This window comes from Monodelphis domestica, chromosome 3 (assembly GCF_027887165.1).
Source record: "Monodelphis domestica isolate mMonDom1 chromosome 3, mMonDom1.pri, whole genome shotgun sequence".
Taxonomy (NCBI): Eukaryota; Metazoa; Chordata; class Mammalia; order Didelphimorphia; family Didelphidae; genus Monodelphis; species Monodelphis domestica.
Window position 1 is genome coordinate 3,019,577 of NC_077229.1, and position 26,042 is coordinate 3,045,618.

Here is a 26,042-nt window from a genome sequence, read left to right on the forward strand (position 1 = left end):
CTGTAACCCTAAAATCTGATTCTTAGCACCCCACTCTCATCCTGTTTCTACGTGCTGACATAATCAGAGTATATATTTTGTGGAGCCCTGCCTCTTGCTCTCTTCTTTCCTGTGATGGCGGATGAGAACATGGGGATTTTGATCAGCTAGGAAAACAGTCATGTGGTTATATTTTGTTAGATAATAAACTAAAATTACAATAATTGAGGTATTAGACATTAATAATTTCACCAATTTTAAAATAATCTGCAAACCATATATGTATGAAGAAACAGGTCTGTCTACCAAACTGGAAGCTGAGAGCTGTGGAGGCACCTACAATCCTTTTCCATCCGGGCCCTTAGAAGGAGGGGCCGAGGGATTTGGCATGGGAGGGAAGGGGAGGGAAACCACCAAGTGGGAGGGGCCAAGGTAGGAACCTGAGAAAAGGGAAAATGGGCTACCGAGAAGACGGAGGATTTGTGGGGGAAGATGAAGCCTGAGGAAGCTGCGGGAAAAGAGAGAAAGCAGGGAAGCGAGGAGGATGCCGGGAAGAAGGTGTCATGGTGGAATCCAGAAGTCCCCCGTTTATTTAGTGGGAAAGTAGAAACCCCAGGTTTGGACCTTGTCCCGGGGGACTTCCACCACCCCGCCCCCCAGAGGAGGTCAGAGTTCAGCAGACAATGGACATCGGGTAGTTCGGTGGGAGGAGCTAATCCCATCCCACGTTAAGCATCTTTCGTGTCCCAGTGGTCTCCCCTGGCTAATGTCCATGAGCAGATGGCCCAGCCCTGGGCTGAGTCTTTCCGTTTTGCGGCCATTGTAGGGCATCAGCCCCTCCCGTTATCCCGGTCCGGAAGTCCTCCTTTCCTCTCTTACCCTGGAAAGTCCCTCCACTGCCCCTCCCACCCTAAACCCGGGTCACCTAGAGAGCATTGAAGCTCCCACCTTGGGTGGCTCCTCCTAGTGGTCATATTTGGCCCTCGCAGGGGTCCCTGACCAGAGCGGCCACAGGTGAGTCCTGGACTGCGCAGTCGGCTGTGGGAGCAGCTCTGGGTCGAGGCCTCCCAGCTGAACCCCTTTTGCCCTTCATTGAGGAGGGATTTTGACTATTAGTTCTGGGTTTTTCCAGTTAACAAAGGAAGCCACGTGATGGCCGGGGAGAGGCGCCAGGAAGCCTCACTTCCTGGGGCAGAAGGGGGCTTCCTAGACAGGCTATGCAGAAAGGGAGCCCGACACCGGAAAAGGCCCGGCTCTGGCTGGACCGGACCAGGAACCCCCTTCGGGCCTCCTTCCGGCGTCTTCCTGACTGGCTTTGGGAAGTCCCCATTGGAGCACCAGAGCCCACCTGGAGATCGATCTGCTACCCAGAATGCCCCGCGCGGTGCCCTCGGGCCCCCCTCCTGCCTGGCACAAAGCAGGAATGCAGAGACCCCGAGGAAAGTGCAGGGCCCGGAGCTGTGTTAGGAGGGAGAAGAGCTGGGAATTGGGGACGCCGGAGGCCCGGGGAAAGACAGGAGCCCGGAGCGCCCTACAGTATGCAGGCGAGCACAGGCTCCAACGCCTCCAAGACCCCCTGGCGGCGGGCGGGGTCGGTTCAGACTCCCAGAGACTGCGGAGGAAAGAAGGGGAAGAACGGGGGACAGAGATGGGGAGGGCTCAGAAAGGGGAAGGGGTGCAGAGAGGGAGGGCCAGCTGGGCGGGACAATCTACCCCAGGAACGGGCGGAGCAGAGGCCTCCCGGAATCCGGAAGTTACGATGGTACCCCATTCCCCGCCCTTCCGTACTTCCAAAGCTTTTCCCGCCGCCGCTCCGTACTGTCTGTGGAACTCCCTCGGTCCCTGGCCTCCAGTCTCGGTAATTACGACGTGGTGCCGGGGGTCTGCGGGAAAGGGGCGGCCCGCGTGGGGAGGGGTCTGAGGAGGGGAGCCTGGGGGAGGACTGGCGGCAGAGAGCAGGACTGAGTTCGAATCCTCCCTGAGACGAGTCCCTCTGGGGCAGACGCGGCCCTCCTGGACCTCCTGGAGCCCCTCCCCTCCCCTCCCCCCTCGTCCTAGGACTCCGCTGCGGGCCGAGGCTGGCTGTGGCTGGAAAGGACGGGAGGCCCGCAGGGCGGCGGGCGAATTTTCTGTGGGCTACAATGTATCCCGGGGCTGCTCTGGTGTCTGACTGGGGTCGGCTGTGACCTCCGGCTTCCTCTTCTGGGTCTTCTTTCCTGCTGAAACTCCCTGGCTGTAGGGGGGGCGGAGTGAGGAGGAGGACCCCCCCCCCAGGATTGCCCTCTGCTAAAGGGAGCCCCATCTGGGCCGCTGGGGAGCGCAGGGGAGGGTGCCGGGCCTGCATGGGGAGGGCCTGGGTTCCAGTCTGGCCTCAGACCCTTCCTGTGCTCTTGGCGGCTCCCCAATTTGTCTTTGAACCCCCAGCCTGTCCTGGCCCCCGGGAAGGGCTTCCTGGCTGGAGGATCTCCTGGAGACTGGCTGGGCCCCCCAGCACTGGGAGGGACCCCCATGACCCTCCCCCAGCCGAAGGGGCCTCCAGTAGGCACTTAAGTACTTCTGGGATGGAAGAGCTCCGGGGGTCCTGCTGCAGCCCCTCCCCCTCCCCTGAGAGCAGGGCTTTGGCTTTGGGCCAGTTTCTTGTCAGGTTCCACCCACCTTGGCCTCGTGGTCATATCCGGGCTCTGTTCCTGTTCCCCTCCCCCTCCCTAATGTCTCTCCTCCCCCCAACCACTCTGATTCTCCTGAGATGGCTCAACCTCCCCCAGAACCCCCAGAAGGCCCCTCCTTGTGGGCCTCCCATTCTCTCAGTACCCCCGATGGGGCCCTGCTCTCCCCCAGGAGCTCTCTGCTGCCCCCACCTTCCTCAGGCTGTATCTGGGCAGTCTGGGGGAAGCTTAGGGGAGGGTCCCTTGGATGGTGGGGGAGGGAAGGAGGCACTGCATGGAGGGGGAGGGGAGCTCTCTGCTGCCCAGACTGGTGGGGGATGGCTCAGGGGGAATCCCAACCCTGGGGTGCATTCTAGAGGGAGAGAGGGGCCATTGCAGGGGCCCAGGGATCCCTGACCCAGGTGTCCTGACCCCCAGCTTAGAGCTTCCTCTGGGCTGCCCTCAGACCCAGCCCTCTGAGGATCCCTGAGCTCTGCCTTCCTGCCTGGGACCCTCCCTGAGCCAAAGCCCTTTCCTGGCCCCTTCTTTGGCCCCCTGGCCCTTGGGCTGGTCCCCATCAGGCCTTGGGCTCCAGTTCCCTTTAGGGATTCCCAGCCTCAGCTGTGCCAGAGGGTCCCAGGCTCCCCCCCCCCCCCCAGCCTCCAGGGAGACCCCATCAAGCCTTCATCCTGCTTCCTGTAATGAGGATGCTAGAAAATAAGTTTTGTTTCATTAGTTTAGAGACAAGAAGTAAAGTGGCTGCTGGAAAAGGAGCCGGAGTTTGAAGCAGGTGAGAGAGCGGGTTAATTTCAGCCGTGACACTTACAAACCGGTTTTCTGTGTCAATTACTCTGTCTGGCAGTTGGCAAAGACACACCCTGAGACTCTGTCAGGGCTGGAGGAGGAACATCTTTGCTTCTCTGTCTGAGGGAAAGAGCTGAAGGAGCTCAGGGTTTTCCTTTCCCAACCTGGGACACACTATTGACTATCTATTGTGGTTTTATGAATTGTTAACTCTGAGAAGACCAAAGAAAAACCTGATCTTTGGTTTGGACTCTGAGCCTGTTAACAGACTCTTGATTCTTGTTGAGACTCAATAATTTGTTTTTCTTTTTTCATTTCTTTTTTTATTTGTTCATTTCCCAACATTATTCCTTGGTTACAAAAATCATTTTCTATCCCCTCCTCCCCTCCCCCGTTCCCTCTCACACCCTTCCTGTCCTTGATCAGAATCCCTTTCCACATTGTTGATATTTGCACTAAGATGTTCATTTAAAGTCTACATCCCCAGCTATTCCGCTCCCCCCCCCATGTAATCAAGCAGTTTTTTCCTTCAGTATTTCTACTCCCACAGTTTTTCCTCTGGATGTGGATTGTGTTCTTTCTCATAGATCCCTCTGACTTGTTCAGGGTCACTGCATTGACACTAATGGAGAAGTCCATTACGTTCGATTGTACCACAGTGTATCAGTCTCTGTGTACAATGTTCTCCTGGTTCTGCTCCTCTCACTCTGCATCAATTCCTGGAGGTTGTTCCAGTCTCCATGGAATTCCTCCACTTTATTATTCCTTTTAGCACAATAGCATTCCATCACCAACATATACCACAATTTGTTCAGCCATTCCCCAATTGATGGGCATCCCCTCGTTTTCCAATTTTTGGCCACCACAAAGAGTGCAGCTATGAATATTCTTGTACAAGTCTTTTTCCTTATTATCTCTTTGGGGTACAGACCCAGCAGTGCTATGACTGGATCAAAGGGCAGACAGTTTTTATCACCCTTTGGGCATAGTTCCAAATTGCCCTCCTGAATGTTTGGATCCATTCACAACTCCACCAGCAATGCATTAATATCCCCACTTTTCCACATCCACTCCAGCATTCATTACTTTCCTTTGCTATCATGTTAGCCAATCTGCTAGGTGTGAGGTGATAATTTGTTTTAATTTGCATCTCTCTGATTATAAGAGATTTAGAACACTTTTTCATGTGCTTATTAGTAGTTTTTATTTCTTTAACTGACAATTGTGTATTCATGTCACTTATCCATATATCAATTGGAGAATGGTTTGATTTTTTTGTATTTGTTTAGCATTCTCTTTACCTCATCTCTCACAGCCTTTGCTTCATCTTTAATCCTCTTTACCTCATCTTTTATTTCCTTTGTCTCATCTTTCATCTCCTTTGCCTTGTTTTCAAGCTGGTTGATTTTGGCTTTCAGCCTCTCTTAATTGTGTTTTGAATTACATTTTGAGTTCTTCCAAAGCCTGTGTCCAATTCGCTAGGATTTCTGTTTCATTGCTTGATGTTCCCTCCTCCTCCTCTGTTTCCTTTGCTCTTTATTCATTGCCTGTTTAGAAGCTGTTGATTGTAAATTTCTTTTTTTCTTTTCTGTTGAAAGAGGTAAGAGAAGTGAAATCTTAGAACAATTAGTGTTAGTAGATAAGTGGAGAAAAATAAATAGGGACAAAAAGGAATGCAACCTTCTTTTTAGCAGCACATCGTATATTCACAAAAATTGATCATGTATTAGATCATAAAAACATTGCAAGCAAATGCAAAAGAGCAGATATAATAAATGCAACCTTCTTGGATCACAGTGCAATGAAAGTAATAATTACTAAGGGTACATGGAGAGGTAAATAAAAAATTAATTGGAAATTAAACAATGCGATTCTCCAAAACTGGCTAAAGAACAAATCATAGAAACAATTACTAATTTCATTGAAGAAAATGACAATTCTGAGACATTCTACAGGATGCAGCCAAAGCAGTACTCAGGGGGAATGTTATATCCTTGAGTTCATATATTAAGAAACTAGAGAGGGCAGAGGTAAATGAATTGGGCATGCAAATTAAAAAATTAGAAAGTGAACGAATGAAAAATCCTCAGATGAAGACTAAATTAGGTTGGACGGGAGGGAGGGAAATAATGTGTTGATTTTAAACAAGGAATAATGTTCTAAGGTAAATAAATTAATTCAAAAACAAAAACTCCTCATTTAACCCTTACAGAGACGAGTCCTGGAAACGATAGAGGAGCTTCACCAGGGGGACTCACTGGGGCTACGTTGCTTCCTCGACAAGGAGCCTGGAATCCCAGGGATGGCCTTGGAGAGGGACAGACTCCCAGTCCAGGTGAGTGCATTCCAGTGCCAGATGGGAGTCCCCTCAGCCAGGGAGGCCCTTCCCTGGCTCTGACACAAGATGGGCTGGGAAATTGCTCCCTCCTTCCTAGGCCATTTCTGTCCACATCCCAGGCAGGAGGAATAGCCCTTCCTTTCCTGTCACTCTTCTTGGCTTTGGGAGTGATTCCTGGGCCCTCGGGCAGCTAAGACCCCAAGAGCTCCCCCAGGTGCTACCTCCCATGTCAGATTTCTCCCTGGGCACAAGTGAGAGCTAGGGACGACCATCAACTCCTTCTTCCCTGTCTAGGTATTGAGTCTTTGCTCTCTCTGTTTGCCTGGTGACACTCACATCTTCTTCCTCTGCTGCTTTTCACCTGTTCCCTCTTGAGTCTGACATAGAGCTGAGCATGAGGGTGTCTCCTGGTCTGTGCCATCCTCAGGGAAGACATTGTCCTCTGGTGCTGCTCACTGGCTTCTGCCTCAAGTCTTCGAGTCTTCGAGGTCTCTCCAGCTCCTTCCTCTCTCCCACTTCTTAGTCCAAGTCAGCCAGTGTGGAGGAACATCCTGGTGTGTGCCTGGCATTGCTCAACACAAAGGAAGGGAGAAGCCATCAGCTGCCCTCCAGGCCCCCCGGGTCTGACCCAGGAGACCCCTCAACAGCCGTGTCCAAACAAGCTCTGTGTGGCTGGATGGAGGCCGGCATTGTGGGAGGGGAAGCTCTTCGGTTCTGGTGATATCATTGGTTTCTGAGGGGAAGATTTAGCTGGGATTCAAAGGAAGCTCTGAGACCAGAGGCAGGAGGAAGAACCTTCCCTGCAGGGAGACAGGCAATCCCTGGAATGGCCCAAAATCAGACCATGGAAAGTCGCAGCCAAGAGGCCAGTGTCCCTGGGTCAGAGGAGAGAGGTGTGAGGGGAGAGGAAGGAGCTGGAAGGTCAATATATGCCAGTGGAGAGTGTTGTAGGAATGGTCAGGGTTGTTATATTTTAAATAGGTTGTTTGTCATAAACTGTGGCATTTAAAAGAGTTGGGATCATAAACTATAATTGTTAAAATGGTTGATGTTGTAAAATGTAGTGATTAAAATGGTGGAAGATATAAATTGTGATAGATATAGGAGAGGGTGTGTAAATTTGACCGCTGAAAATATGTTTCACTACAGTGTCTTGGTTTTTAAATGAAATATAAGGTGGTCGCCAGGGAATATATTCTCAATTATGAATATGCCCAAGTCAACTGGGTTTTATAGAGATTTTAATTAATAATACAAATGTGGAATTAAAGAAAGAGAGAGAGAAAAAAAAGTATTAGTATGAAGGGCCTAAAGCCAACATGGCCTAGCCCTGAGTCTTAAGAGAGAGAGAAACAGTCAGTCTTTTATCACTCACTACAAGATTTGTCTTAAGCAAGGATGTCTGGGGAACAGAGTCTCCCCAGAGGGAGTTCCAGCCAGAGTCAGCCTCCCAAGGGACTTCTTCTCAAGAGATCTTCAAAGGGCCTCCTCCAAAAGGATCTATCTCCAAGGAATCAAGGATCTCCAAACCTCCCATGATCTCTCTCCAAGGAATCCAAGGATTTAAGGATCTCTTGCTCAAGAGATTCCTTTTCTTACATAGGGATTTTTTTCCTATGTCACCTCCCTTAAGTTCTTCCATCTACCAATTGCATTAGGTGTTTTCTAAAGGACAGCCCATCTCAATTCCTGCTAAGTCTACTAATCCCCTCAGTAAGTCTGAACCAGAGAAAACACAGCTGAGTTGACTAATCCCATTAAGAGAAAACCTGCCCGACCTTTATTGGTACCTAGCATCCCATTGTATCAATTCTAAAAACAGGCATGGCTCAAAGAACTCCCTGCCTCATCATAAGCATGGGTCCAAGTACTTTCATTGTTTAGCAAGGATTTTTCTCCCCTAAAGCAGTCTTAAGTACGGGTGGAGTAGAGGTCCTCCCATTTCTGATCCTGGCGAGTTCTCACATCAAAATGGGGAATGTTTCCAGTAGGGAATTTGTTCCAATGGAGGATTCCTCAATTTGGAAATTTTTAACATTCACAAGTCTGAGAAATTTCAAGATTTACAGGGTCCTTGCCCATGACACCTAGAATGAGGCAGCTGGGGAGACCCCCAAAGGGCTCCCCTGTGGCTCTTGTATCCACTCCATGGTGTGACCCCCTCACTGGCTTTCTGCTGAGCTCCCTGACCCAGAGAGAGTCAGAGGAGTTTGGAGGGAGCCCAGGAAGGGCCCTCACACAGAAATGGGGCCTTTTTCTCAAAAGAAGAGCTCCAAGTGTTCTTGAACAGAGCTGTTTGTACCAGAGCCAGCAGCTGGGTACATTCCTTCTCTGTTCAGTAGAATTCCTCACTGGTCTAGTCCTTCCCTTGTTGGACAGGCTGGAGAGAAAGGGTCGAGTTTCTGGAAGGCCTCAGAGTTTTCTATGCTTAGGGAAGTCTTGAGGGAGACGTCCTGGTCTTGTCAGAAAGGCATCGGGCTCAGTGACAAAGAATGGGATACAGACAGGCTGAAGTGCTTTATGATCTAAAAATCTGCTTTAGTCATCTGCATAATAACACTGAGGTAAATGTTCTTATTATCCTCATTTCACAGTTGAAAAAACTGAGGCAAACAGAGTTTTAAGGTTCTGTGCAGAAGTTTTTCTGTTTTATGTAATCAATGATTCAGAATTCAGAATCAGAATTATTCTGAAATTTCTCTCAAGAGAATTTCAACTTTGCATTTTAGAGTAATAATACATTCCTCCTGAGTGTACAGGGTGTGATTATGGCTGAGACTGAATATACAATAATTTTTGGTCACCAAGTATTTTGTTTATAATATCCTAACGAAAAACCCAAGTCAGCTGGAAATTTTTTGTTGATTTTAATTGGTAGTGGAGGAGATGAAGGAGAGGGTGAAGGAATGGAGAAATGTAGAGTTTCCAAACCCGATTCTGTTATTCTAAGTATCTCCATTGTTAGTGATCAAGAAATAGCTAAATCAGAACTTCAAAAGAGTGGTCTGATTAGGGTGGAATAGTTTTAAAATTCATAGGAGGATGTTGAAAAACACAGGAATCACTTAGCAATGCATGGCAGAGTTATGAGGTATATGAATCAACTAGCAAGTATATTAGAAAAATAGAATCTGTGAGGAATATTTCTGGATATGGTAAATGGATACTCTGGCTGACTAGAGAGATACTTGGGGAAACCTGAGAGTGCCTAGTTGTAATGGAGATAATGGTAATTCTGAAACATAGCTAGATATTACTAGAGGGTACTCTGGGGTTGCCCATTGATCACTACTGATGGCTAATAGATCAAGATATTTCCTACCCTCCTCCACCGTTCCCCTCCCTTAACCACGCTCTTCTTGAAGCCTTTGGCTTTGGCCTTCCCCGCCTCTCCCCCAGTGGACTATGAGATTCATGAGGAAAAACTCCTTTCTTTTCCTTTCTGAAGTAATGGGGTTTATTGGGAAGAACAGGATGGGGATTGAGGTAAAAGGGATAGGGATGTCCCTAATCTATAAGGAGAATTAGGAGGGTTTTTGGAAATGTCAATCCTGTCACAACTGTGACATAGGGACAATCGGAGAGTATGGAGTATTTTTCTTTCCTTCTTTAAAGCAGCCAGATAATCTCTGCTTGAGTAATTCAAGTCCAGACTCTGTCAAAGTCTACAAAGGTCTCTCTCTGCCTAGATCAGGAAAAAGCCAGTCTCCCCCTTGGTCAGAAAAACCCCCAGAGAAGAAGTCTTTCAGTTCATCTCCTCTGGCCAGGCTCCAACTGCCTTTCCTGGGTATATTCTATTTTGGAGTGTTCACCTTGATTGGCAGATGAGATCCTTTATTGTGTTGCAAACATGAATTTCTCTCTTTCTTCATGTCTCTTCCACATTTCCCCCTTTTCTTCTTTAAAAAAATGCACCTTGCATTTGTAAGTGATACTTAACTTTATTATAATTCTGTCTATTCTCAACTGTATTATCTTAAATATTCCTTTACCTCCCCAAAATAAGAAAATTCTAACTTATCTTAGCTATTCTGGCTACCTAGATGCTAAGCTAAGAGTGGGTTATAGGAAAATGGTTTAGGTAAGGGATTTACATGCATATAGTTTTACATAAAAAATCCTGTAATAATTTTTCAAATTATTCCAACCATTTCACTTTCAAAATATGCAATTGTCCTATTTCCTAATGTCTATAACTTCACTAAGTAAAATCTTCTAATACTAACAAATGCTAACCTACAATCATAATGCAATCAAACTTCTATACTTCAGTCTCTACTTCCTTAAGCTTCGGACAAATTCACTGGGCTATCACTATTGTTAGTAGTTATAATATTAATAAACTGTTCATTAGTAACTTAGTATTTGCATGTGTACATAGGTTGTACTTCATGCAGATTTACATTTGTACATCCTTCTAAATTTCTGTGCAAACTCATGCAGAACAGAAATATCTTTGTTTGAATTTTCCACAGAAGTTCTTATCAGTACGTCTTCCTTATGATCAAAAGTTCCAAAATTTCAAAGTTCCAAAGTCCTTCCATGTCCTTTTCTTCTGCTTGTAGAACTCTGTCTTCCTCTCTGGTCAGCATGCCACTCTTCATCTTCCAGTCTTGATTGAAGACATGTCTTCACATCAGGATCCACTGGAATAATCAGGAACCAGGAATATGTATGTGTTTAAGATTTTTACGTGTGCAAGCATGTAAGAGTGAAATTTACTTTTGCGTAGAAGTAAGATGGAATCTTCATGAATGCTTGTTAGAATTTATCAATCTTTGTTTGTGAAAGTAAGGATTACATGTGTCCTCTTCATGCATGAGGGTAAGATTTGCATATGTTCATCTTTGTGCCTGCAAGTAAGCTGTACATGTGTTTTTCATGGGTGGGTGTGAGCATTATGCATGAGTTCTCAAGATTTTGTTAAGAATAATGATTTGATGTTTCTAATCTTTTTGCTATGTGACTCTTTACAATGAGATTTATTATGTGGTTACTGTAATCATTTCTTGTATAGTTACTGTACTCATTTCTTGTAGACAGAATTTAGAAAATTATACATTCATTTCCAATACCATTGTTTCTTTCTGTTCCGTCACGGTGGTTGGCTGACAGAGACTATGTTTAAAATTATATCAAGGCTTCTATATGACTGCTAAACTTTCAAATGCACATTTTCCTTTTATCTGTATTACTGGCTGTATTTGCTTCAGGGGTGTTATCCTTTCATCATTTCAGCATGAGCAGTGCTCCCTTGTCTGTATTCTGGTGGCAAGTACTCTCATGTGCTTTCCTTTGTTTTCATTAGCTTTCATTCACAAGGGCTGCTTTTGATTTCTTGGGCTATTCATGTTGCTTTTCATGAGTAGGACTTTTTTTTTCATATGTCATCTCTTTGTGTCTTCACTGATGACATGTGAGGTATCTGAAATTATGAGATAATAACTTCACGGTATACCGTCTCTCTCTTCCTTCCCCCGGTAGAGACTGTTTAAGGATGACGGTTGAGAGATATGGATAACCTTTTTCAGTTCTCATGTATAACTTGATGTTAAAATCTGAGATGACAAATTCAACCAATGTGACTCCATGGTTCTCTAGCATTCTAGATGTTTGTGTCTGACCTATTTATGTAGTTGAAGTCTCCAGGTGTAACGACTTTTCGTGCCACTGGACCCAGGCTTCCAACGCCGAGAGAGTGGGACTGTCTCTGTGCATCGACTCTTCCACTTAAATCTTCGTGCACAAGAGTCTTTGTGCACAAAAACACAGAAAGACAATCGTCATCCTCGGTTACCGAGAGACAACTAACTAACTAAAGACGAAGAAATAAAGAAAATACGAATATAGAAAGCACATGGCTAGGAGGGCCAAAAGGCTCATTCAGTTTCACTCACTACATCTTGGGAGGTTCGTGTCCCTAGAAGCGGAAACCGAGAGAGAGAGAGAGAGAGAGAGAGAGAGAGAGAGAGAGAGAGAGAGAGAGAGAGAGAGTAGAAGCCGGAGTCAGTTTAAAAACCCCTCCTTGTGGCCCAGGTGATAACCTCACCTGGGATTATGAGGAACTCTTGGAGCTACCAAGGACTCTTGGGAATTGAAGTCCAGGGTTCAAATCTCCATTTTACATATGTAAAATGGCATCACACCCATAATATTGAGTAGCCCTAGGAAAATAATCAACAATCAATAACAGTCCCTAATGAAAACAAAGGAAAGCAGATGAGAGTACTTGCCACCAGAGTACAGGCAAGAGAGCATTGCCCATGTTAAAGTGACAATAGGAAAACACTCCTGAAGCAAATAGTACAGTTCCAGAAAGAAAAGCCAGTAAAACAAAAAGAAATATGCATTTGAAAGATTAGCAGCCATAAGAATAAAAAGCCTATATATATATATGTATATACACATACATAGTCTCTGCCAACCACACAATAACAGAACAGAAAGAAACAATGTTATTTCAGATGAATACATAGTTCTCTAAAATCTATTTCCAAGAAATGATTACAATAATCATACAATGAACTTCCTTGAGAAAAAAATTCAAACATCTAAAAGATAATAGCATTGTGCATAACTTACGATTGCTTAAGAACTTTCACACACCCATGAAGATATACATATGCAAATCTTAGTCCCATACATGAAGAGAAACTCATATAAAGCTTACATGCATGAAGATGTACTCATGTAAAGCTTACTCTCATGCTGAAGATGTACACACATAATACATGAAGAATTATTGATAAATTCTGACAAATATTCATGAAGATTTCAACTTCCATGCACGTGCAAATTTCACTCTTACATAGAAAGATAGCTCATGGAATGGGTAAGTATACAACATGCATAATTGCATAACACTGATGCACTGTGTGCATCTTAAAATTTCTCAGACTCTAAGCTTAGAAGATTTGGTTAAGGCTATTCCCATTTAAACAATGGAGGTACTTGATCAGGAATGTATTGGGAACTTTAAAATGACTCCACCCATACTTAGGCATACCTTAGGGGAAGATAAAGTTGTAAAACTCCTTACTGAACAATGAAAAGTACTTAACCCATACTTATGGTAAGGCAAAAGCTCTTAAGCTGGGTCTTTTTTCAGATCTAATACAACAGGATGCTAAGTACCTATGAAGGTCAAATTAATCAGTAAAAGGTCAGGCAACTTTCAAGGGACAACCTTAGCAAAGAGGTATGAAGTACTCAGAAGTTTTAGTCTACCCAGAGAAGTTGAGATCTAAAGAAGAAGTGAATTAAGAGTGGTCAGTCTTTGGGGACAAAAATCCACTATTCGATAAAAACTGCTGGGAAAATTGGAAGACAGTGTGGGAGAGATTAGGTCTGGATCAACACCTCACACCCTACACCAAGATAAACTCAGAATGGGTGAAAGACTTAAACATAAAGAAGGAAACCATAAGTAAATTGGGTAAACACAGACTAGTATACATGTCAGACTTTTGGGAGGGCAAAGACTTTAAAACCAAGCAAGACATAGAAAGAATCACAAAATGTAAAATAAATAATTTAGACTACATCAAATTAAAAAGCTTTAGTACAGACAAAACCAATGTAACTAAAATCAGAAGGAAAACAACAAATTGGGAAAAAATCTTCATAGAAACCTCTGACAAAGGTTTAATTACTCAAATTTATAAAGAGCTAAATCAATTGTACAAAAAATCAAGCCATTCTCCAATTGATAAATGGGCAAGGGACATGGATAGGTAGTTCTCAGATAAAGAAATCAAAACTATTAACAAGCACATGAAGAAGTGTTCTAAATCTCTTATAATCAGAGAGATGCAAATAAAAACAACTCTGAGGTATCACCTCCCACCGAGCAGATTGGCTAACATGATGGGAAAGGAAAGTAATGAATGCTGGAGGGGATGTGGCAAAGTAGGGACATTAATTCATTGCTGGTGGAGTTGTGAACTGATTCAGCCATTCTGGAGGGCAATTTGGAACTATGCCCAAAGGGCGACAAAAGAATATCTACCCTTTGATCCAGCCATAGCACTGCTGGGTTTGTACTCCAAAGAGATAAGGAAAAAGACTTGTACAAGAATATTCATAGCTGCTCTCTTTGTGGTGGAAAAAAATTGGAAAATGAGGGGATGTCCTCAATTGGGGAATGGCTGAACAAATTGTGGTATATGTTGGTGATGGAATACTATTGTGCAAAAAGGAATAATAAAGTGGAGGAGTTCCATGGAGACTGGAACAACCTCCAGGAAGTGATGCAGAGCGAGAGGAGCAGAACCAGGAGAACATTGTACACAGAGACTAATACACTGTGGTATAATCGAACGTAATGGACTTCTCCAGTAATGGCTTTACAATGTCCCTGAACAATCTGCAGGGATCTAGGAGAAAAAACACTATTCATAAGCAAAGGATAAATTGTGGGAGTAGAAACACCGAGCGCGGTTGAGGGGACATGACAGAGGAGAGATTCTAAATGAACATTCCAATGCAAATACTAACAACATGGCAATGGGTTCAAATCAAGACATATGTGATACCCATTGGAGTCATGCATCGCCTACTGGGGGTGGGGGGGAAGGAAAAGAAAATTATCTTTGTCTTTAATGAATAATGCTTGGAAACATTCAAATAAAATATTATAAAATTTAAAAAAAAATTATTCCACCCTGCTCAGATAGTGCCTTAGGGGAAGATAAAGTGTCAAACTCCTGATTGAACAATGAAAAGTCCCCTACTCATACTTATAGTGCCGCAAAAACCTTAAGCTTGGTCTATTTTTAGATCGAATACAAAAAGGTGCTAAGGACCTATAAAGGTTAAATTAATCACTAAAAAGTTCAAGCAACTTAGAAACGGCAAGCTTAGCAAAAAAGATATGAAATACTCAGAAGATATAATATGTTCCAAGAAGGTGAGAACTAAAGAGTGATGAGAACTAAGAATGGGCTGTCCTGGGAAAAAGCGTCTACTATGATTGATAGATGTGAAAATTTACGGGAGGTGATATAAGAGAAAATTTTCTTTATAAGTAGCACTCTGAACTCAGTTCAGGAGCTCAGAGGAGGGTCTCTGAACTCATTTCAGGAGTTGAGGATTTCAGTGAAGGACTGGAGGTTGCTTGACACTATCTTGTGGTGAGTGATAAAGACTGACTCACTTAAGGCTCAGGCCTAGGCCCTTTCTAATATTTTTCTCTCTCTCCCTTCCCTTAATTCCTTCATTTATATTAATTAAAATCTCTATAAAACCCAGCTGACTTGGGTATTTTCATATTTGGGAATTTTCCCATGGCGACCATTTATTTTTGATTGAAATCAAGACACTAAAAATTATCTTTACAGTTTGGCTGAAGCCTTTACAGTTTTGGCAATTCACAGTGTTGGAAACCCACATTTTGATGGTTACATGGTTATTATTATATGGGACACTGTGACTGAGTGGAATCATCAGTAATAAGGGGCCAGCAGTGCCCCAGCCCTCCTTCTCTCCCCAGACTAGTAAGAGATTTTTGTGTGACTCCAGTGCAAGGTCAGGGCCCCAACTGGGCAGGAAACCAGACATGTTTGAGATAGGTCAAGTGTGAGGAAAGACTAGAGCTGACTCCCTGGGACTAACATGAATCTTCCAAGGTCAACAAATGGCTTGAAATGAGGCTAGAATGGTTTTGAAGTGCCGAAGAGCTGCATTTTGCACTTCCACTGTTACACGCTGACTTAGTATGTAACTGAGTCAGGAGGCAGAGAAACAGGACTCGGGCAGTTACCAGACAAAAGCAGTTACTGGTAAATAGAATCCGGATTCCAGCTGCACTGGCTTTCCTCCCAGCTTTCCTCCAGGGCATCCTAGAGCTGCTCTTCTCAAGGCTCCATTAGACTCTTGAATGCTCAGCATCTAGTGCTAGCTCTGACACTGACAAAGGGCGGGACCTTTGGGCTCCTCCCTTCTCTGTGGGTCAGTTTCCTCCTGTAACTGACCAGAGGTGGGCTCTTCATTGTGATGTGACTTTCAGCTCTCTCTGCTCTGCCTTGGGCTGCTCTAGGAGGTGGTGACGTTCCAGGATGTGGCTGTGGACTTCACTCGGGAGGAGTGGCGCCTCTTGTCCCCTCCCCAGAAGGAGCTGTACAAGGAGGTGATGCTGGAGAATGCCCGGAACTTGCTCTTTGTGGGTAAGGAGACTGCTGCCTGAGTCTACCATCTAAAGGAAAATCACCCTCAGCAGCAGGCAGGGTTGGGAGTAGTTTTCAGTCATGAGGAAGGGAGGAGGACTGGTATGGAGAGTCCCAGTGCCAGGACCCTCCTGCTGCCTAGTTCTCCTATAAATGGACTTTGCATTGTGTAATGGGAATTTGGGAGCTCCCTTTGTTGCCCCTGAAGTCCAAGATCAAATGTTTGCTGGAGAAACTCAGAGTTGGATATAATCTCAAAGCTGATTCTGAGCAGAGCCAGTGAGGAAGGAATAAAAGAGATTTATATTTATATTTATATATTTATAATGGCCTACTGCTGTTCCATGGCTCTGCCTGATTCTGTCTTGCCTCTCCCTTACCAGGAATTGGATCTCCCAAACCCATAAGGCAAAAGCATTCAGGAGGGTTTTCCTTCCACCATCTTCCCCTCTACTATTGGGCATCTTTTTCTCTTTTACCAGCATAACCTCATAGCTCCCAGCTACTTGGTGTCCCCAGGAGAGATGATTTGTCCTTAGTCTTCCTTCCTATTGCCCTAATCCTCAAGCAGAGCCAGTGAGGAAGGGAGGGCCGTGATGAAGTGTTTATAATAACTTGCTCTAGGCCCAGGGCCCTGCCAACAAGTTTCTGTGTAATATTCTGGCACTTTTTCCTCACCTTCATCTTCCTAATAGAGTGACTGTATTATCCCAATTGTACAGATGAGGAAATAGATTGATTTATGTGGTTTGTTCTGAGGCACCTACTTTGGAGTGCTTTGTGGCCAGATGTAAATGGAGACCTTCCTGGCTCTGAGCTCTCGCCCCAGTCCATTCCCCTTCTAGCTGCCTCTGCAGATAGTGAGAACCTATGAACTCAATCCAGCCTTCTCTAAAGAAAATGCCCCAGAACCAATATTTAAATTTGCAGATTGGGTACCCAACCTTCTTTCCCCTCCCTAAATGCTGGGGAAACCCTCCAGGGCTCCCGCAGGCCCTGTTTTCTCTTCTCTGTGATTAATTGGATGAATGGACTGGCTGAGAAACAGCATTGGTCTGAATGACGATTGTTGAGTTTCCCAGCAAAGGATGCAGAAAACCAGGAGAGAAGAGTCCATGAGGCTCAGAGAGGGAGAGGGAGGAGAATGATGGGTAACAGAACAGAAGCCTCAATGTCCTCAGATCTAGTTTGGGAGTTTGAGATTCTCCCTGAATGGACCAGAACAGAATGAGGGATGGGGAGGGGCTGCTGCTAATTCCGGGTCCCACAGCATGGTAACAGGCCCATCCTACCCTAGGCACTTTTGTTACATTCACTGAGGGGGGTGGGCAGACTCGGGTGGGAACAAAATTGCCAGTCCCTGAGTGGAGTCATGAGATTCCCCAACCTTTCCCTCAAGAGAACTCAGTGACATGCTTCTCTCAGTTCTCTCTGACTGTTCCCCATGCCCAGGGCTTCTAGCTCCCCCAGAAAAAGTGATTTCTTATTTGGAGCAGAGGGATGTCCCATGGATTCTGGAGCAAGAAGGTCTGAAGATCTGGTACCCAGGTGAGACAGGGGAAAAGAGGTGTGGGAGACCCAAAGTGACCAGAGGCTTCTTCTTACTCTGGTGATGCCAGGGCTATTTTGGGGGGCAGGAGTACCCGACCTGGAATTCTTTTTGAGAGCTTTTAGCAGGTACTGCCTGGGCAAGTCCATGAGTCCCTGAGCCTCAGTTTTCCTATCTTTAAGATAAGGCTATTGAATTCCATTTCCTGTTAGCTCCCTTCGGGGGACCTGTCTGTGATCCTTTATGAGGGCTTGCTCTGTGCTGGGTCCTGGGGTAAGTTGTGGGGGACATCAAAGGTTTCAGGGAACATCCCCTCCTCTCCTGGAACTCACCCTGTACTGGAGCAGACAGTAATATGCCAGCAGTTCTGTAGAAACCCTCTAGAGCCCAGATCCAGGGCAGCTAATCATGAGAGGGAAGGTTCTGAAGGTAAGGAGTACTGGAGAGGTCAAATGTGGGGAGGTGGCATGTGTTTTCAAGAGAACCAGACTGAGGATTCTGGAGGAATGAATAGTCAATTAAAAAAAGGAGAAGCACCAGCACAACTCACTGCAAATGGCCATGTCTAGCAGTTTAGCCATGAACTGGAGGACAGATGACGGACAGTACCTCATGGGATGGAAGAGATCAAGTCAGAGTGTTTGGAGCATTGGGGTGAAATGGTTAAGCCCAGTGCCCACCCAGTCAGTAAACATGTATTAAATAAATATGTTTAAGAACAGTGCTTAACTCTGAGCATACAAAGGAAGGGATGCACCAATCTGGGCTGTCCTGGAGCCCACAATCTAGAATCCAGACATGGAGGTGGGTTAGAAAGAAGCAACAGATCCTGAATCTCCCTCTGAGATGATCCAGGGGTAAAGGAGTGTAGGGTAATGGAAATGCATTTAATTCAACAGGGAATTCAGGAACTACAGGAGTAAAGAGAATCCAAGTTTAAGGAGAAAAGAAATCAAAGGAGCAAATGATCCACATTCTAATGATAAACATAAACACCATTTGAATATGGCCTTAGTGTGTGTCATACACTTCTGAAGCTTGTGAAATGCCATGTTTTTGTTTAAATTGTATTTAGTAGAAGGATTTTATTTTACTGAAGAGGCATGAAAAGAAAAGTAATAACTTCCCTCAAGGAGTAGGGAACAGAATAAAATCTTCTGTACCTTGAATAAATGCAAAAAACATTACTGAATTCCAACATTTGATCTCAGATACTGACTGGAATAAAAAAAATAAATTTTAAAGAAATCATGAAGGGAATTTCATAATTCTAACAAAGCTTAAATAATGAAATAATAGAAATATTTAGTCTAAATGCACCCAGTAGTGTCATACCTATCTTCCAAAGAGGGGATTGATTGTACAGATAATGAAAATGAAAGGAAAAAGATTGAAAGTGAATTGTCTTGTAGTGTTGACAGAGCATGCCCAGTTACAAGATTTGGTCTCATTTGCCAGGATTTCAGGTCAAGTCACTCATCCAGCCTTTCTGAATTGGTGGTTTGAGAAAGGAGTGTAATAAAACTAGTCTGTCCCAATCCCAGATTTCTTATGAAGACTCAATGATATAATATGGGAGACTCTTTATTATTTAAATTATTCTTTAGTTTTGAGGCAATGGCATTTTGAAAGGGTGGATTATGCCCTTTTAAGGTGGAAGACTTTTCTTACCTGAGGATATAGGATATGAAGCAATTTATGTTCTGACAGTGAAGGAAATATATAAGAGATATATAAGTGTATATGTCTCTCTATGTATGTTTTACCATTTGTTTCTCTTAGAAGGAGAAATCAGACCTGAAATTAAGGAGAATCCAATAGAGGTGAGCTTTCCTGTGGAAGAAATGAATCTACAAAGATGCACTGATGGTCTTGATAAATTTGCTTCCAGGGAATTCTGTGTTGCATCTCAAAATTCATCTAATATTGAACATCAGCGAATGGATCCTGAGGTAAAATCTAGTGAAAATAATCATTGTGGAAAGACTTTCATGTACAGGGCCAGTCTTTCTGGACAACAGAATTTCCACACTGGGATTTTCCCTTATGAATGCAAGCAATGTGGAAAGCCATTCAGTCAGAACTCCAATCTTGTTGTACATCAGAGAATTCACACTGGGGAGAAACCTTATAAATGCAAGCAATGTGGAAAGGCATTCAGTGTGAGCTCCACTCTTGTGAAACATCAGAGAATTCACACTGGGGAAAAACCTTATAAATGCAAGCACTGTGGAAAGGCATTCAGTGTGCTCTTCACTCTAGTGAACCATCAGAGAATTCACTCTGGGGAGAAACTTTATCATTGCAAGCAATGTGGAAAGACATTCAGTCAGAGCTCCAGTCTTGTCGTACATCAGAGAATCCACACTGGGGAGAAACCTCATGGATGCTTGGAATGTGGAAAGACATTCAGTCGTATCTCTCTTCTCACTAGACATCAGATAATTCACACTGGGGAGAAACTTTATGAATGCAAGCAATGTGGGAAGACATTCTTTCATACCTCTAGTCTTTCTCGACATCAGATAATTCACACTGGGGAGAAACTTTATGAATGCAAGCAATGTGGGAAGACATTCTTTCATACCTCTAGTCTTTCTCGACATCAGAGAATCCACACTGGGGAGAAACCTTATGAATGCAAGCACTGTGGAAAGACATTCAGTCAGAGCTCCAGTCTTGTTGAACATCAGAGAATTCACACTGGGGAGAAACCTTATGAATGCAAGCACTGTGGAAAGGCATTCAGTCAGAACTCCCGTCTTGCTGTACATCAGAGAATTCACACTGGGGAGAAACCTTATGAATGCAAGCACTGTGGAAAGGCATTCAGTCAGAACTCCCGTCTTGCTGTACATCAGAGAATTCACACTGGGGAGAAACCTTATGAATGCAAGAAATGTGGAGAGACATTCAGTCAGAACTCCAATCTTGTTCTACATCAGAGAATTCACACTGGGAAAAAACTTCCTGAATGCAAGCAATGTGGAAAGACATTCAGTCAGAACTCCAATCTTGTTCTACATCAGAGAATTCACACTGGGGAGAAACCTTATAAATGCAAACAATGTGGAAAGGCATTCAGTGTGAACTTCACTCTAGTGAACCATCAGAGAATTCACACTGGGGAAAAACCGTATGAATGCAAGCAATGTAGAAAGACATTCAGTACAAATTCCCATCTTGCTGAACATCAGAGAATCCACACTGGGGAGAAACCTTATGAATGCAAGCAATGTGGAAAGAGATTCACTCAGAACTCCAGTCTTGTTGTGCATCAGAGAATCCACACTGGGGAGAAACCTTATGAATGCAAGCAATGTGGAAAGAGATTCACTCAGAACTCCAGTCTTGTTGTGCATCAGAGAATCCACACAGTGTAGAAACCTCATGAATGCAAGCAGTGTGGAAAGATATTTACTATGTGATCCAATTTTGCTGTATATCATAGAATCCCCCTGGGGGAAAACCTCATGATTATAAGAAATGTGGAAAGGCATTCAGTATAAGTTCTTATCTTGCTGTACATCACAGAATCCACACTAGGAAGGTACCTTATGAATGCAAGTCATGTGGGAAGACATTTATTAGGAGCTCACAACTTGTTTTACATCATAAAATTGTAACCATGAAAATGTGGGTTTTAAGACTGTGAATTGCCAAAACTGTAAAGGTTTCAGCTAAACTGTAAAGAGAATTTTTATTGTCTTGATTTAAATAGAAAATGAGTGGTCACCATGGGGAAAATCCCAAATATGAAAATATCCAAATCAGCTGGGTTTTATCGAGATTTTAGTTAATACAAATGAAGGAATTAAGGGAAGAGTAATAGAAAATAGTAGAAAGGTCTTAGGCCAAATGACCTAGTCCTGAGCCTTAAGGGAGACTAGCCAGTCTTTATCCCTCACCACAAGATCATCCCAAACAAAATTCCAATCCTTCACTGAAATCCTCAACTCTTGAACTGAGTTCAGACACTCAGTACCTCCAAACTAACTCTAAACTCCAACTATGTTCAGAGCCCCTCCTCTGAACTCCTCATCTCCTTTTAAAGAAAATCATCTCTTCTGTTACCTCCCCCAAATTTTTACATCTACTAATCATAGTAGATGCTTTTTCCCAGAACCGTCTATTCTTATTTCACATCTCTCCTTTTTTTGCCATCTTCTCTGATTAGATTATATCTTCTGAGTATTTCACATCTCTTTGTTAAGCATGCCCTTTGTAAGTTGCTTGACCTTTTAGTGGTTAATTTAACCTTTATAGGTACTTATCAGCTTTTTCTATTAGATCTAGAAGTAGACCACCTAGCTTAAGGTTTTTGCTCCATGATAAGTATGAGTCTGGGACTTTTCATTATTCCACCAGGAATTTGCAACTTTACCTTGACCTAAGGCACTGTCTGAGCAGGGTGGAGTAATTTTAAACTTCTCAATACATTCCTGACCAAGTACCTCCATTGTTAAATGTGGGGAATAGCTTAATCAAATCTTCTAAGGTATAGTCTGAGCAATTTTAAGATTCACAGAATCCACACTGGGGAGAAACCTTATGAATGCAAGGAATGTGGAAAGATATTCGGTTGGAATTCCCATCTTGCTGTACATCAGAAAACCTACACTGGATAGAACCATAAAATTAAAGGCTGTGTGGAAGGATCTTCATATTCGGTGCCAGTCTTGTTACTGTATGAAGGAAATTTTCTCTCCTCACCTTTCTAGGGCAGCATTGTGTAATTAGAAATCTAACCCTAAAATCTGATTCTTAGCACCCCACTGTCATCCTGTTTTTATGTGCTGACATAATCAGAGTGTAAATTTTGTGGAGCCCTGCCTCTTGCTCTCTTCTCTTCCTGTGATGGCAGATGAGAACATGGGGATTTTGATCAGCTAGGAAAACAGTCATGTGGTTATATTTTGTTAGATAATAAACTAAAATTACAATAATTGAGGTATTAGACAATAATCTCATAAATTTTAAAATCTGCAAACATGTATGAGGATACAGGCAGTGAATAATTTTTATAAAGCAAACTATTATTTGGCTATGAACTCAAAACTAATGGTTATGTTAAATCCTCAAAAAAGCTAATACTATTACAATCATAAAAGAGAAAGTAGGGATTTCAGTTACACATATAATGTGAAAAACAATTATCCTGATAGAGATGTGAATTGAAGTAGTACTTGATTATAACTGATTTTAAGTCAGTTCTGTCAAATATATTCATCCATATAAATTGTAACCTACAGAATCTTTTCTGAAGAGACATTTGCTGTCAGCATTTCAAATGGTAAAGACCTCTACATTCAAATTACTCTGCTTCTCAGCGTTTTTGTCTACCTACCTGATCAGTAGGAGGGTCTGAGCCCTAGAGAATGAAGGAGGAAAAGAGGAAGGTGTTGAAGAGATGGGGAAGGTGGTGATTGCCCAGATAGAATTCAGGCTCTGAGGTAGAATTTGAAGGCCTGAGGAAGAACAAAATTCAGGACTCTCACAAGGAAAACTCTAAGAATTTTAGAGATAAAGAGAAACTTCTCAGAAAGTGATATGCTACCTGAGAAGACTTGAGTTCAAGAGGTTAAGGTGAGCATGGAGGACATATTCCAAGCAGTGAAACAACTAAGGGAAAGGCAGCATTTTAAGATGAAGGGTCCTGATCAAGAATCATTCTGGAGGCCAGTATTACTGGGTCAGAAATATAATATAGGGGAATTCTTATGGGAGAAACACACCCAAGTTTGTAGAAGTATCTTAGGCCAAGAATGTGAGACTCAAATTTCATTCAATTTGAAATAAAATAATTTTATTTGAAGAAGTAGTAGTTTATGGTTGTGTAATAACTGTTGGAAAAGTCTTAAGGCTAATCAAGTGGTCACAGGGATGATGGATAAGTCCAAGGGCTAAAAAAGAAACCCAGAAATATATATATATATATATATATATATATATATATATATATATATATGATTTTCCTCATTATCAGAATCTCTGTCCTACTCTCCCCTACAGAATTTTCTCCTCCTCAATGCACTCACTCTCTTGCCCAACTTATTCCTCCCAACCCTGCTATCTCTTGTCCTTCCTCTTCTGCCTCAGCCCCTCCCACCCTACCCAATTCATCCCTCCTCCTGATCTTGCCTTTTATTGCTCTACCACTCCTCTTGACCCCACATTTCATTGCTCTTCTCCTCCCTGCCCACAGTCCCACCCCCTCAGCCCCTCCCCTTACCTTACCTACCCCACTGAAAACCAAGCATGGAGCCTAGAGGCAGGAACACAAAATGATTCAGTTAAAAGTTTCTTCCCCTTAAAGGAAGTACCCACCTTAATAAAGGCAGAAATGTGATGTCTTTCAGACCACTCACTCTTCATCCCCCCCCAACATCTAATTAGATTCAACAAAGACACCCCTCTTACCAAAGAAGAACAAATCATAATTATTTTAAAAATGGAGATCATTTTGAAAACATTTGACCCTAATTGAGTAGGTATTGAAATTTTATTAGATGTTTTTTGACAAAGAAAAATAAAACAATCTCTTGCTGAGAATGAGTAAGGTAGGAGAGCAACTCATTGACAGACTCAGGATCCAAAAAGGGGACCCAATATTGAGAGAAATTACACAAAACTATGCCAGGCAAGAGAAACACTACTGACAGCCATGAGAGCTTGCTCTGATAGGCCATATACATGGTCAAAATTCAAAAGGACTAAACAAAAATTCAATGAAAACTGCTCTCAGTTTGTGGACCGACTCATAGAGCTGGGGAATAGATATATTGACCTTGCTTTGTCCAGAGATTGGGATATTTGACAAATTCAGAGACAATTCATTGATAATTGTTGTAAAGTGGCCAAAGACTTCTTTAAGACTAGCTGCCCGAATTGAGACTCTTACATATCTCACGGGATTGAGGAGGGTAGTTGTATGTTTTTAAGGGCCATGCACAAAAACATAAGGGGAACAGTGAATCAATGATGGCCTTAAAGAAAGAAAATAAAATTTTAAGAGAAAAACTGGAAATCAGGGAGTAACTTTAGCCCCTATGCAGGAATTCACAAACAACCAAAATATTATTATGGAGGGAAAAGGGCCACTTAATGTTAAGTTGCAGAAACTGGAATCAGGTATTCAATAACATAAAATTTAGGAATAATGGTAATTTTTGAAGTAACATGTTATAACAAAAATACAATAAAAATATTTATGGAAACAATATTCCAGATGAGATAAATAATAACACACAACAAAAAACTCAACAACAGTATATCTAAATTTGAGCTATCCTCAGGTTGAAAATCCACCCCATACTGGGGTATCCCAGAAAAATGCACAAGCATCTTTATGATGATGTACAGGGGGAGGAAGGGCCTTGGAATCAAAGATCAAAACTTTTGATTATACAGACCCTGATTTTTTAATGCCAATTATTCCCATACATTCCCCCCACACACATTTTAATGAAATGCATGTAACCCTAAAAGTGGCAAATTAATATTATAACTGTCTTTTTAGATCTGGTGAGTAAACCAGATGGAAAATGCAACTCTTGGCTCTCTAAATGTAGTAGATGTATCAGGAACTCCTTAAAAGTTCCCCAAATGTTCTCCTCAAATGGTAACTGTGGGACACTTATATGTAGAACAATCTCTTTTAGTTCCTGGGGCCCCAACAAACCTGTTGGGAAGGGACCTATTATGTAAGCTTAAAGCCACAATAATTTGCTCACAAGATGCCACTGTGACACTAGAATTGCCTGGGGAATCTAAATTTGCTCCCTGTATTTCCCTCAGAGAGTCAGGAGGTGAAGGAACCTCCCACTTTTGAACTACCAGCTGATATACTTCAGTCTCTTTGGGCCACATCTTCCTCTGATGTTTAAACAACATTTAAATCAGCTATTTCTGTTCAAATTAAGACAAGAGGTGGGCCAGCTCCCTCCATTCCTTAGTACACCCTATCAAAAGAGTTAATTGAAGGCATAACCCTACTAATAAATTCACTGATTGAGCAAGGAATAATTCTATGTAAATCAGAATATAATATATCTATTTTACCTGTGAAGAGCCAAAATCAGGCCCAGATGATAAAGTAGTATATTGATTCATCCAAGATTTAAGGGTTGTAAATGATCATGTTGTAGAAAGGCATCCTGTGGTTTCAAACACAAACACAATTCACTTTATTCCAAGTAGAGCCTCTTACTTTACAGTAGTGGACTTGTTCTCAGGTTTGTGTGTGTGTGTGTGTGTGTGTTTTGGATACTTATTAATGAAGATTCCAGGAATATATTTGCCTCAATTTGGAAAGGTTCCCAGTGGTCCTGTTGTCATTTACCACAAGAGTACATGGAAAGCCCTACACTCTTTGCACATATTTTGAGCTAAGACACAGAAAATATAAAATTTAAAATCAAGTTCATTAAACATGTGTATGATTTACTCTTCATCTCACCAAATGCCACAGCATGTCAAGTAGTAGTAAACATCTTTTAGAGCTACATAGAAGAGGTCACAAGGTCTCAAAGGCAAAGGTTCACTGTTATCTCCCCAAAGTAGAC

The 26,042-nt window shown here is 42.9% G+C and overlaps 1 protein-coding gene across 3 annotated transcripts; it reads left to right on the forward strand.

Annotated features, from left to right (window-relative positions):
- Positions 1-726: 726 nt before the first annotated feature.
- Positions 727-23,296, forward strand: LOC100617463 (zinc finger protein 420-like). 3 transcript variants are annotated; one of them, XM_056820245.1, is made up of 6 exons: positions 734-1,837; positions 3,361-3,414; positions 5,641-5,763; positions 15,803-15,929; positions 17,382-17,477; positions 19,261-23,296. In XM_056820245.1, exons 3-6 carry the CDS (start codon positions 5,731-5,733, stop codon positions 20,859-20,861), a joined length of 1,857 nt encoding a protein of 618 aa, XP_056676223.1. In that variant the 5' UTR covers positions 734-1,837; positions 3,361-3,414; positions 5,641-5,730; the 3' UTR covers positions 20,862-23,296. The 3 variants fall into 3 exon arrangements, with proteins under 3 accessions (XP_056676224.1, XP_056676222.1, XP_056676223.1); XM_056820246.1 differs by lacking the exon at positions 3,361-3,414 and having other exon boundaries at positions 727-1,837; positions 19,370-19,468; XM_056820244.1 differs by lacking the exon at positions 3,361-3,414 and having other exon boundaries at positions 732-1,837.
- The last annotated feature ends 2,746 nt before the right edge of the window (positions 23,297-26,042 follow it).

What these genes read in the sequence shown, in the direction of transcription:
- LOC100617463 (XM_056820244.1), top strand. Translation starts at nt 1,352, where the DNA reads ATGCCCCGCGCGGTGCCCTCGGGCCCCCCTCCTGCCTGGCACAAAGCA. An exon ending in GTCCCTGGCCTCCAGTCTCG is followed by an intron (nt 1,838 to 5,640) that starts GTAATTACGACG and finishes TAACCCTTACAG; the next exon opens with AGACGAGTCCTGGAAACGAT. An exon ending in CCGGAACTTGCTCTTTGTGG is followed by an intron (nt 15,930 to 17,381) that starts GTAAGGAGACTG and finishes CCCCATGCCCAG; the next exon opens with GGCTTCTAGCTCCCCCAGAA.